Source organism: Muntiacus reevesi, chromosome 9, assembly GCF_963930625.1.
Source record: "Muntiacus reevesi chromosome 9, mMunRee1.1, whole genome shotgun sequence".
In the NCBI taxonomy this organism is placed as follows: Eukaryota; Metazoa; Chordata; class Mammalia; order Artiodactyla; family Cervidae; genus Muntiacus; species Muntiacus reevesi.
In genome coordinates, this window is record NC_089257.1 from 162,552 (window position 1) to 174,686 (window position 12,135).

Genomic DNA, 12,135 nt, shown 5'->3' on the forward strand with positions numbered 1-12,135 from the left:
CTGGCTGATGAGCTGCACATGGCCCCTCTGGCAGGGCCTCTGGTCCTGCACTGCGTGCTCCCCTCCAGAGGCCGGGCACCCTCACAGGCTCAGAGCAGCGTCCACAGGGAGCGTGGCCAACACCACGTGGCACTGACCGCCACCCGCCCCCAGCTACCCGGCCTCCCCTGCGACTCCTGCGGGGAGCGATTTCTCAGCAGCCTACATTCTGCCCCCTCAGGAAACTGACTGGCTTGGCAAAGAGAGAGGAAGGAAAGAGGGGATCCACCAGGATCTTGGCTGGCTTGGCAAAGAGAGAGGAAGGAAAGAGGGGCCCAAAGCCAACTGCCCAGAGCCCCTCTGGAGGCCTGGGGAGCCCCCTGACCTGATGCGGGCCCCCAGCTCCACAGTCAGCGGTGCCCTGCCACTGCAGGGAGCTTATTGTGTCTGTTTTCTGCCGCACACGTTGCTTTTAAAATTCCTCTGAGCTGAGGGCGGGCTTCTCTGCTGGGATATCATGTTCACAGGTCAGCCTGGGGGCTCACGTCCTTCCACACTGGGCACAGTGGTCCTCGGGTGACCCTATGCTCACAGGGACAAATGTAACTCTGGTGTGAGGAATAAGTGAAACATATATAAGAAAAGATCTGGAAAATCCACTAATTTTTTCCTTCTGAATATAAGAAACACTGATGAGAAGAGGTCTTTGTGCGAGGCAGTTTTTCCCCTTGTCATTTCTCTGGTTTGTCTGAGTGCGGGAGTGGAACGGACCTGTACAAAGCAGAGGATGAATTGGCTTCTTTATCCAGAACCAGAGGCAGTGCACCTGGCCGGGTGCCCGAAGCATCACCAGGCTCCTGGGAAAGGCCAGCCCCTCCGGATTTCCATCCAGTTCATCGCCGAGATGTGGAGACTGCACTGGCCACCGGACCTGTTTACTGTCCACCCAGCTCGGCGCTGGATCGGCAGGATCGCCCTGTGTACCAGAGAGCAACTCAGGACGGCTCGGTAAGTCTCTGCGCGTCTACTGTCTAGTGTGGCAGGGGCAGCAGGGGCACATGGCCAGTGGGACCGGGGGCGGGCGCGGGGCCCAGCGAGGCCACCCCGGCAGGGCCAGCGAGAGCGACGGTGACTCCAGGGCCAGTCCGAGCAGGAGAGGAGGAGACCTGCCGGGGCTGAGGGCTGCAGGAGGGGCCGCCCAGTGTGCGTGGGAGGCAGCAGTGGGTGGGAGGGCTCTGAGGTGGTGGCCTCAGGCCATGCCCCCCTTTCCCGAGCAGCCCGTCCTGACAGCCCCACTCTTCGTGCACGTGCCCCTCTCTGCCCTGCGTTGGTGTGGCAACCCGGCCCAGCCTCCCGCTCTGCTCCACAGTGGCCCTTCTCTCCCCCGGCACCCAGAGATTCTAGAATCAGCCTCCCATCTCAGGACCGTCCTGAACCGCAGTGAAGAGAACCACACACAGGCAGGCTGGGTAGCTTGGCTTCACACGCCCGCCGGCCGTCCAGACGAGCGAGGCGCAGCGCGTTCTCTTCCTGGCTGGACACGGAGAAGGGGAGAGAAGTGTGTGTGGCAGAGAGAAGTGCCCCGAGGCTCCCTGACCTGCAAAGCTCCCGAAGAGCGCAAGCTGTCTGCTAGGCAGGGCCAGGAGGTTGGGTTTTCATTTCGAGTCAAGTGAGTCACCTGAAATTCAGGACTTCTCTGTAAATGTTTTCTAATTCGCTTCATTAAATAGCTTCCTCCGTGCATTAAAGGCATTTACATCACGTGCAGTGAGAGCCGCAGAGAGCGTGCAGTACACGAGGAAGCGGTCTCCTGTGGAGTTTGAGTGACCTTTCAAGAGACAGTGCAGCGAGGGACAGAGAAAGGGCAGGAGGTGATGGGAAGGCTGGTGGGTGGAGAGGCCGGCCCTGACCCCACGGCCCAAGGCGAGGGGTGCGGACCCCTGGGGACAGTGTGGGCTCCCCAGAGTGGGCAGGCTGGGCTCCAGGCAGGGCGCATCCTGTGAAGTGCCCGGGGCTCGCCCGCGGCCTGTGGCTGGGACGGAGGAGCACGTCGACGGAGCACCAACCGGGAAAGGACAGCTGGGGCCACAGCCCAGGACCCCGCCCTGCTCCTTGAGCCTGCAGTCACCCCAGGGCGCACACCCGCAAGCCCTGAGGGCACCTGGGGTCACTGCAGGCGAACCTGCCCCAAGGGGACAGGCTGGACTGCAGGGGCCTGGGGGCTGGCCACCCGGCTCCCGGTGGCATCCTCCCCGCCCCCCCAAACCCCATCAGCACAGAGAACAGATGAGTCAGGGGCGCCAGGGACCCAGGGTAGCCCCGTGTGCAGAGGAGCAGAAGGAAGCGTCCACAGATACCACGCTGAGGCGTCATGGGGCCTGGAACCTGCAGAGCTGGGAGAAACAACGTTATCCCTCGTCTACGGATAAGGAAACAGGCTCACAGAGTCTGGGTGCAGATCAAGGCAAGTCTGCAACTGGACACAAGACGGGACCCTACTCACCCCCGCTGTGGCCCAGGGGGCGGACAGCGCCTGCAGCATCACAGGGTTCCCGGTCAGTGTCTGTGGATGAGTGAGTGAGGTGAGCCGAGGGCTTAGAGAACGCTGGGGAGGGGGCCAGTGCCCCCGAGAGCTCTTTGCAGGGCCAGCAGCGGTGAGGCGCAGGGCGGCGCGGAGGGCGCAGGGCGGGGGCTCAGCTAGAAGCAGCGCCGCACTCACTGTGGGGCAGCCCCTGCCGCCCCAAGCTCGTTGAGGTCCGTCCCCTTTGTTTTCTCAGACAGACGACGCTCGCAGCTCTGTACTCTGCAGTGAACTTTAGACAGAAATAAACAGAATGGACGCGGAGAGGGCATGGTATTTACCTGTGGATCACAGGCCTGTTGTGGGTCATGATAGACCAGATCACTAAATAAGGATTGGAACACAGTGCAGAGACGACGGGCTGGACCGCAGAGCTGACATTCCCAAGCAGGAGCGCAGAGTCACTTGTTCAGGGGACGGCCCCTGCGTCTCAGGACCCATGCTCCCTCCTGGGGCTGCAGAGACGCTGAAGTTTTCTCAGCCAGAGGTGTCAGGGCTGAGCTCTTGTGAGCAGGGTGACATCCGGGAGGCCCAGGACAGGCGGAATGGGGACGGGGGCTGACCATTCCCGTTTGTGGCGTAAATGTGCCTTGAACATGCCCAGGTGCCAGGCGACGGCTCCATGGGGGAGCTGCCACTGACAGAGGACGCTTCTCGTTTGCAGAGAGTGGGGGGTGCACGTGCTGATGGCTGTGGAAGGAAGCAGCAGAGTAACAGGGCGATTTGAGGAGGTAACAGCGGGGATGGCACTGATGTCTCGCAGGGCTGGGCGTCCAGAAGGGCGTGTCTGGGTTCCCCAGGAGGTTCCTGTCCCAGCCCCTAAAGCCCCAAGTCCTGGGATGGGCCGGATGGGTGGGCAGCTAGCAGGGAAGGCTTCTCGGAGGAAGTGGCCACCACCCCTGAGTGTCACAGGGGCCGTGGGCCAGCTCCTCAAGACTCGGGGAAGTTTGAAGCGGCCACACTTTGAGGGGGAAGGCTTCAGGAGTGCCCTCCATGCTGCCCCATGAAGTCTTGCCCCCATCCATGCCCCAGCCCCACCCTGGGCATCAGGACAGCAGCGGGCAGCTGGGGGCCTCTGGGCTGCAGTGGGGCTGGGGCCATGCCCAGAGCCCTCCCTGGAGCAGCGGCCCCTCCACCTGCTCGTCTGGAGGGCCCCCTCACGGGCATCAGGACAGCAGCGGGCAGCTGGGGGCCTCTGGGCTGCAGTGGGGCTGGGGCCATGCCCAGAGCCCTCCCTGGAGCAGCGGCCCCTCCACCTGCTCGTCTGGAGGGCCCCCTCACACCTCCCTACTCCCGTCCAGCCCCATGTCCTGACGCCCTGGGCACCACCCTCTGTTTTCCCCACGGCCGGCAGGTCCCACGGACAGCACTCCTGGCAGGCCGACGTTGTCTGCGCTCACGGGCCACACAGCTGCCCCACCTCCCCCAACGCTGTCCACACTGCAGGCTGCGGGGCTCCGTAAGGTTGGCCTGGAGCCCGACAGGACCCAGGACCCGTTCTCATCACCACCGAAACCCAGGGGCCTTCACGCCCCTCCTGGTCCTGTAGGTCGCAGGTCCCAAAGCCCCTGAGCCGTCCAGAGATGCCCTCTTGGGATGGGGCGGAAGAACAGGCTGGCTGCCAGGAGTCCAAGCCCTGACTGAGCTTGGGGCTCCAGAGAAGCTTCTAGAAAACAGTTTCAGCCCTGGAAGCTCTCAAGATAGACTCGAACTGCCAGAATTCACCCGCTGGAGTGGATTGTCCATCCCAGCAAGAGCTGTGGAGAGGGCCCAGGGCGGGGGTCAGGGGTTGGGGTCAGGACCTGCCCCTAGGTCGATGGGTCAGCTCTGAGTGTCCCCGGCCTGGATGGGCTCCCTGCTGCCCCAGGACTGAGCAAGCTGCGTGCCCTCGTTAGCTGGAGATGGTGGCCAAGCCACTGCCCACTTCCTGCATCCTGGACTTTAGAGCCCCAGCACCTTTAAAGAGGCCCCAGCACCTTTAGAGAGGCTCCGGAACCTTCAGAGAGGTTCCAGGACCTTCAGAGAGGCCCCAGCACCTTCAGAGAGGCCCCAGCACCTTTAGAGAGGCTCCAGGACCTTCAGAGAGGTCCCAGTGCCTTTAGAGAGGCCCCAGGACCTTTAGAGAGGCCCCAGCACCTTCAGAGAGACTCCAGGACCTTCAGAGAGGTCCCAGCGCCTTCAGAGAGGCCCCAGCACCCTTAGAGAGGTCCCAGTGCCTTTAGAGAGGCCCCAGGACCTTTAGAGAGGCCCCAAAGCCTTTAGAGAGGCCCCAGGACCTTTAGAGAGGCCCCAGAGCCTTTAGAGAGGCCCCAACGCCTTCAGAGAGGCCCCAGCATGTTTATAGAGGTCCCAGAACTTTCAGAGATGCCCCAGGACCTTTAGAGAGGCCCCAGAGCCTTTAGAGAGGCCCCAACGCCTTCAAAGAGGCCCCAGCATGTTTAGAGAGGTCCCAGGACTTTCAGAGATGCCCCAGGACCTTTAGAGAGGCTCCACACCTGTGACGTTCGGGAGAGATGCAGATGTGGATGGCACGTCACTGTTGCTGACAGACGCCGCCCAGGGCAGGGCTCGAGAGTCCCACACGGGGGCAAGCAGGGGACAGGCCCCAGGCCCCAGGGTCTGGCCCACACACAGCACAGGAGCACACGTGGTGAGAGCTGAGCTTGGAGATGGGTCAGAACACACGTGGTGTGGGCCATGTTCCTCATCCTTCCCTATGTGAAGCCGGCAGCGCTGCCAGGCACAGGAGGTTTCCATGGAAACCACTTGGTCAGCTGGGCCGTCTCAGTGCTGCTGCCATGGAAGCGTGTTGTCCTCTGGGTGACGGGCCGCATTACGAGTGGGGGAGACCGTGGGCTTCCAGCTCATGTCCGCCCGCGCCGCCCCCACCAGCCCCAGAGGCTGTCTCTGAGCTACTTGCCGCTTGTCACCAGGCCTGGTGTCGGGCACTTTACAGAGAGGAGGAAAGATGCTGTGAGCTGTCACGTGCCTGGTGTGAACAGGTCAGCAAGGAGGCAGGAAGGGGCCGGTGGTCATCTTGGAATCAAAGGCTGGGGGTGGGGAGAGAGCCGCCAGGGAGGGGCCCATAACCACTGCCCACAACCCACCGCCCAGGGCACGGAGGAGGCCCAGGCCCCCAGAGCCCCACGCAGACCTGCGTTTGGCATGGCCCCCCATCTCCTGGCCCTGCTCCCCATCCACGCCCCCCACACGCCACACACACAATGCACACAGCACACACATGCACACACACATGCACACACATCGCATGTACCCGATCCACATCACACATACACACATCATATCCAACGTGCACACCACACAGCCCACCCCCCCACGTCTCCACGCACACGGCACACACAGAGCCCACAGTTTCAGACAGGACACCCACCCTGACCGTCCCCGCAAACCAGCTCCGCAGGAAGCGCCCTGGGGGTGGTGATGAGTGAAACACAGTCCTTACTGGCCACACGGGGCACCTGCCAAAGCGGCCTCGCTAGTTTTCACGTAATTTCGAGAAGAACTTATTTCTTAAACGAGTTTCCGAAGAACCACAACCAGCAAGCAAACAACCGTCTCCTGAGCTCTGGCAGGCGTCTCCCAATCCCGCCTTCTTTGAACCCCGGGGGGCGGTGGGCCCCTTGTGCGTTCCCAGTCAGACCATTTAAGGGCACAGGGGACCAGGGTCCAGCCAGGTAAGCATTGGTGTCAGCCAGGAAATGTCAAAAATATGAGAGGAAAAGCTAGAGAGTGAAAAATGGAACGTGAGGGCTGAGATGGAGGAAGGACGGGAACTGCCTCCAGGGAGAGGAGCTGGTCTCCTTCGTTGACGTCAGTCTCAGATGTGTGCTGGCGTGTGTGCACTAATCCGTGTGCGCTAACACACAGAGGCGCACAGTGTGCGGGTGTGCACAGTGGGTGGGGTGCACCCGCGTGCAGACATGCACCCACCCATGGGTGCTGCGAGCATGTGCCCCTCAGCCTGCCCCCCTGAGGCCCTGGCGCCCCCCCTCCAAGCCCCTGGGCCCTCACCCCTGTCACTGATCTCACCCCCAGCCCCACAGGTCCCCTGTGACCCCGTCCTGTTGGGAGGGGTTGACTCACAGTGCGAGCATCTCCTAGACCCCGAATGTCACACGCCAGCCAGGGGGCACCCCCCTGAATGTGGGGGCAGGAGCCCCTGGGCCTGGGCAAGGAGGTCCTCCAGCATATGGAACCTTGGGTGAGAGAGAAAGAAACAGGAGATTAGCTAAGGGTGCAGGAAGCCCTTCCATTTAGGAAGAGCTGTCAGCCTTCTCAGGCCTTTCAGATGCCTGTCACCCTGTTCCACCTGCCTCCGGGTTCCCCCAGGTCCTGAGAACAGTACCCTCAGCTCTGCCCCGCACCCCAGGCCCCAGACCCAGACTCGCGCCTGGAGCCCCCCAGGCAGGGAGCAAGCAGCCTCATGATGCAGCGTCTCCACACCCTTCCCTCCAAACCCTCAGCCACGTGATAGGAAAGGCCAGGCCATGCGCATGGAGGCTGGAAGACTGGCGGGTCTCTTTCCAGGCTGGGCACAGAAGAGGAGGAATGGAGAGGCCGTGGGGGCAGGACGGGCATGGGGAGCCTGGGGGGCGCCTGCTCCTGCCTCAGGTAGATCCCAAGGGACAGCAGTGGGAGAAGGGCCTGGACTCTCAGCTGTGAAGATGTGTCCTGTCCTGAGGACGGTGAGGAGGGCGGGGGGACAGGCCCTGCCGGGGGTGAGCTTAGGGGGTCCGGGGCCCCACACCCCCATCTGTGGACACCTCGCCCCTGGATGGATGCAGAGCCTGGTCCATGTGATGCCCTGGCCATAGGAGCCCTGTGCTCCCGGTTAGGCTCTGCAGGACGAGGGTCATCAGGGAGAGAGGACGGGCCCCCATGACAGGGAGGACGGGGCCAGTGATGGGGAGGACGGGCCCCCATGACAGGGAGGACGGGCCCCCATGACAGGGAGGATGGGCCCAGTGATGGGGAGGACGGGGCCAGTGATGGGGAGGACGGGCCCCCATGACAGGGAGGATGGGCCCAGTGATGGGGAGGATGGGGCCAGTGATGGGGAGGACGGGCCCAGTGATGGGGAGGATGGGCCCAGTGATGGGGAGAACGGGCCCCCATGACAGGGAGGACGGGCCCAGTGATGGGGAGGACGGGGCCAGTGATGGGGAGGACGGGCTCAGTGATGTGGAGGACGGGGCCAGTGATGGGGAGGACAGGGCCAGTGATGGGGAGGACGGGCCCAGTGATGGGGAGGACGGGCCCAGTGATGGGAGAAGACGGGCCCAGTGATGGGGAGGACGGGCCCCCATGACAGGGAGGATCGGCCCAGTGATGGGGAGGACGGGGCCAGTGATGGGGAGGACGGGCCCAGTGATGGGGAGGACGGGCCCCCATGACAGGGAGGACGGGCCCAGTGATGGGGAGGACGGGCCCAGTGATGGGGAGGACGGAGCCAGTGATGGGGAGGACGGGCCCAGTGATGGGGAGGACGGAGCCAGTGACGGGGAGGACGGGGCCAGTGATGGGGAGGACGGAGCCAGTGATGGGGAGGACGGGGCCAGTGATGGGGAGGACGGAGCCAGTGATGGGGAGGACGGGCCCCCATGACAGGGAGGATGGGCCCAGTGATGGTGAGGACGGGCCCAGTGATGGGGAGGACGGGCCCAGTGATGGGAGGACGGGCCCCCATGACAGGGAGGACGGGCCCAGTGACGGGGAGGATGGGCCCAGTGACGGGGAGGACGGGCCCAGTGATGGGGAGGACGGGCCCCCATGACAGGGAGGATGGGCCCAGTGATGGGGAGGACGGGGCCAGTGATGGGGAGGACGGGCCCCCATGACAGGGAGGACGGGCCCAGTGACGGGGAGGATGGGCCCAGTGATGGGGAGGACAGACCCAGTGATGGGGAGGACGGGCCCAGTGATGGGGAGGACGGGGCCAGTGACGGGGAGGATGGGCCCAGTGACGGGGAGGACGGGGCCAGTGACGGGGAGGACGGGCCCAGTGACGGGGAGGACGGGCCCAGTGATGGGGAGGACGTGCCCAGTGATGGGGAGGACAGACCCAGTGATGGGGAGGACGGGCCCCCATGACGGGGAGGATGGGCCCAGTGATGGGGAGGACAGGGCCAGTGATGGGGAGGACGGGCCCAGTGACGGGGAGGACGGGCCCAGTGACGGGGAGGATGGGCCCAGTGACGGGGAGGACGGGCCCAGTGATGGGGAGGACAGAGCCAGTGATGGGGAGGACGGGCCCAGTGATGGGGAGGACGGGGCCAGTGATGGTGAGGACGGGCCCAGTGATGGGAGGACGGGCCCCCATGACAGGGAGGACGGGCCCAGTGATGGGGAGGACGGGGCCAGTGATGGTGAGGACGGGCCCAGTGATGGGAGGACGGGCCCCCATGACAGGGAGGACGGGGCCAGTGATGGGGAGGACGGGCCCAGTGATGGGGAGGACGGGCCCAGTGACGGGGAGGACGGGGCCAGTGATGGGGAGGACGGGCCCAGTGATGGGGAGAACGGAGTCAGTGATGGGGAGGACGGGGCCAGTGATGGGGAGAACGGAGTCAGTGATGGGGAGGACGGGGCCAGTGATGGGGAGGATGGGCCCAGTGATGGGGAGGACGGAGCCAGTGATGGGGAGGACGGGCCCCCATGACAGGGAGGACGGGCCCCCATGACAGGGAGGATGGGCCCAGTGATGGGGAGGACGGGGCCAGTGATGGGGAGGACGGGCCCCCATGACAGGGAGGATGGGCCCAGTGATGGGGAGGATGGGGCCAGTGATGGGGAGGACGGGCCCAGTGATGGGGAGGATGGGCCCAGTGATGGGGAGAACGGGCCCCCATGACAGGGAGGACGGGCCCAGTGATGGGGAGGACGGGGCCAGTGATGGGGAGGACGGGCTCAGTGATGTGGAGGACGGGGCCAGTGATGGGGAGGACAGGGCCAGTGATGGGGAGGACGGGCCCAGTGATGGGGAGGACGGGCCCAGTGATGGGAGAAGACGGGCCCAGTGATGGGGAGGACGGGCCCCCATGACAGGGAGGATCGGCCCAGTGATGGGGAGGACGGGGCCAGTGATGGGGAGGACGGGCCCAGTGATGGGGAGGATGGGCCCCCATGACAGGGAGGACGGGCCCAGTGATGGGGAGGACGGGCCCAGTGATGGGGAGGACGGAGCCAGTGATGGGGAGGACGGGCCCAGTGATGGGGAGGACGGAGCCAGTGACGGGGAGGACGGGGCCAGTGATGGGGAGGACGGAGCCAGTGATGGGGAGGACGGGGCCAGTGATGGTGAGGACGGGCCCAGTGATGGGGAGGACGGGGCCAGTGATGGGGAGGACGGAGCCAGTGATGGGGAGGACGGGCCCCCATGACAGGGAGGATGGGCCCAGTGATGGTGAGGACGGGCCCAGTGATGGGGAGGACGGGCCCAGTGATGGGAGGACGGGCCCCCATGACAGGGAGGACGGGCCCAGTGACGGGGAGGATGGGCCCAGTGACGGGGAGGACGGGCCCAGTGATGGGGAGGACGGGCCCCCATGACAGGGAGGATGGGCCCAGTGATGGGGAGGACGGGGCCAGTGATGGGGAGGACGGGCCCCCATGACAGGGAGGATGGGTCCAGTGATGGGGAGGATGGGCCCAGTGATGGGGAGGACAGACCCAGTGATGGGGAGGACGGGCCCAGTGATGGGGAGGACGGGGCCAGTGACGGGGAGGATGGGCCCAGTGACGGGGAGGACGGGGCCAGTGACGGGGAGGACGGGCCCAGTGACGGGGAGGACGGGCCCAGTGATGGGGAGGACGTGCCCAGTGATGGGGAGGACAGACCCAGTGATGGGGAGGACGGGCCCCCATGACGGGGAGGATGGGCCCAGTGATGGGGAGGACAGGGCCAGTGATGGGGAGGACGGGCCCAGTGATGGGGAGGACGGGCCCAGTGACGGGGAGGATGGGCCCAGTGACGGGGAGGACGGGCCCAGTGATGGGGAGGACGGAGCCAGTGATGGGGAGGACGGGCCCAGTGATGGGGAGGACGGGGCCAGTGATGGTGAGGACGGGCCCAGTGATGGGAGGACGGGCCCCCATGACAGGGAGGACGGGCCCAGTGATGGGGAGGACGGGGCCAGTGATGGGGAGGACGGGGCCAGTGGTGGTGAGGACGGGCCCAGTGATGGGAGGACGGGCCCCCATGACAGGGAGGACGGGGCCAGTGATGGGGAGGACGGGCCCAGTGACGGGGAGGACGGGCCCAGTGACGGGGAGGACGGGGCCAGTGATGGGGAGGACGGGGCCAGTGATGGGGAGTACAGACCCAGTGATGGGAGGACGGGCCCAGTGATGGGGAGAACGGAGTCAGTGATGGGGAGGACGGGGCCAGTGATGGGGAGAACGGAGTCAGTGATGGGGAGGACGGGCCCAGTGACGGGGAGGACGGGGCCAGTGACGGGGAGGACGGGGCCAGTGACGGGGAGGACGGGCCCAGTGACGGGGAGGACGGGGCCAGTGACGGGGAGGACGGAGCCAGTGATGGGGAGGACGGGCCCAGTGATGGGAGGACGGGCCCAGTGATGGGAGAGGACGGGGCCAGTGATGGGGAGGACGGGGCCAGTGATGGGGAGGACGGAGCCAGTGATGGGGAGGACGGGCCCAGTGATGGGGAGAACGGAGTCAGTGATGGGGAGGACGGGGCCAGTGATGGGGAGAACGGGGCCAGTGATGGGGAGGACGGAGCCAGTGATGGGGAGGACGGGCCCAGTGATGGGGAGAACGGAGTCAGTGATGGGGAGGATGGGGCCAGTGATGGGGAGGACGGGGCCAGTGATGGGGAGGACGGAGCCAGTGATGGGGAGGACGGGCCCAGTGATGGGGAGAACGGAGTCAGTGATGGGGAGGATGGGGCCAGTGATGGGGAGGACGGAACCAGTGATGGGGAGGACGGGCCCAGTGATGGGGAGGACGGGCCCAGTGACGGGGAGGACGGGGCCAGTGATGGGGAGGACGGGCCCAGTGATGGGGAGAACGGAGTCAGTGATGGGGAGGATGGGGCCAGTGATGGGGAGGACGGGGCCAGTGATGGGGAGGACGGAGCCAGTGATGGGGAGGACGGGCCCAGTGATGGGGAGGACGGGGCCAGTGATGGGGAGGACGGGCCCAGTGATGGGGAGGATGGGCCCAGTGATGGGGAGGACAGACCCAGTGATGGGAGAAGACGGGCCCAGTGATGGGGAGGACAGACCCAGTGATGGGAGAAGACGGGCCCAGTGATGGGGAGGACGGGCCCAGTGATGGGGAGGATGGGCCCAGTGATGGGAGAGGACGGAGCCAGTGATGGGGAGGACGGGGCCAGTGATGGGGAGGACGGGCCCCCATGACAGGGAGGATGGGCCCAGTGATGGGGAGGATGGGCCCAGTGATGGGGAGGACGGGGCCAGTAATGGGGAGGACGGGCCCAGTGATGGGGAGGACGGGCCACCATGACAGGGAGAATGGGCCCAGTGATGGGGAGGACGGGCCCAGTGATGGGGAGGATGGGCCCCCATGACAGG

General features: G+C 65.2%; 1 protein-coding gene across 1 annotated transcript; it reads left to right on the forward strand.

Moving 5' to 3' along the window:
- Nucleotides 1-8,395: 8,395 nt before the first annotated feature.
- On the forward strand, nt 8,396-11,811 carry LOC136174517 (S-antigen protein-like). The gene is made up of 8 exons (XM_065944694.1): nt 8,396-8,617; nt 8,679-9,229; nt 9,435-9,596; nt 9,711-9,877; nt 9,936-10,122; nt 10,206-10,392; nt 10,454-10,893; nt 10,947-11,811. Exons 1-8 carry the CDS (start codon nt 8,396-8,398, stop codon nt 11,809-11,811), a joined length of 2,781 nt encoding a protein of 926 aa, XP_065800766.1.
- The last annotated feature ends 324 nt before the right edge of the window (nt 11,812-12,135 follow it).

Bases quoted from the DNA above. Each gene is read 5' to 3' on its own strand.
- LOC136174517 (XM_065944694.1), top strand. From the start codon at position 8,396: ATGGGGAGGACGGGCCCCCATGACAGGGAGGACGGGCCCAGTGACGGG. The intron at 9,878-9,935 runs GTGAGGACGGGC...GGACGGAGCCAG, and splicing joins GGAGGACGGGGCCAGTGATG to TGATGGGGAGGACGGGCCCC. The intron at 10,393-10,453 runs GTGCCCAGTGAT...CATGACGGGGAG, and splicing joins GGCCCAGTGATGGGGAGGAC to GATGGGCCCAGTGATGGGGA.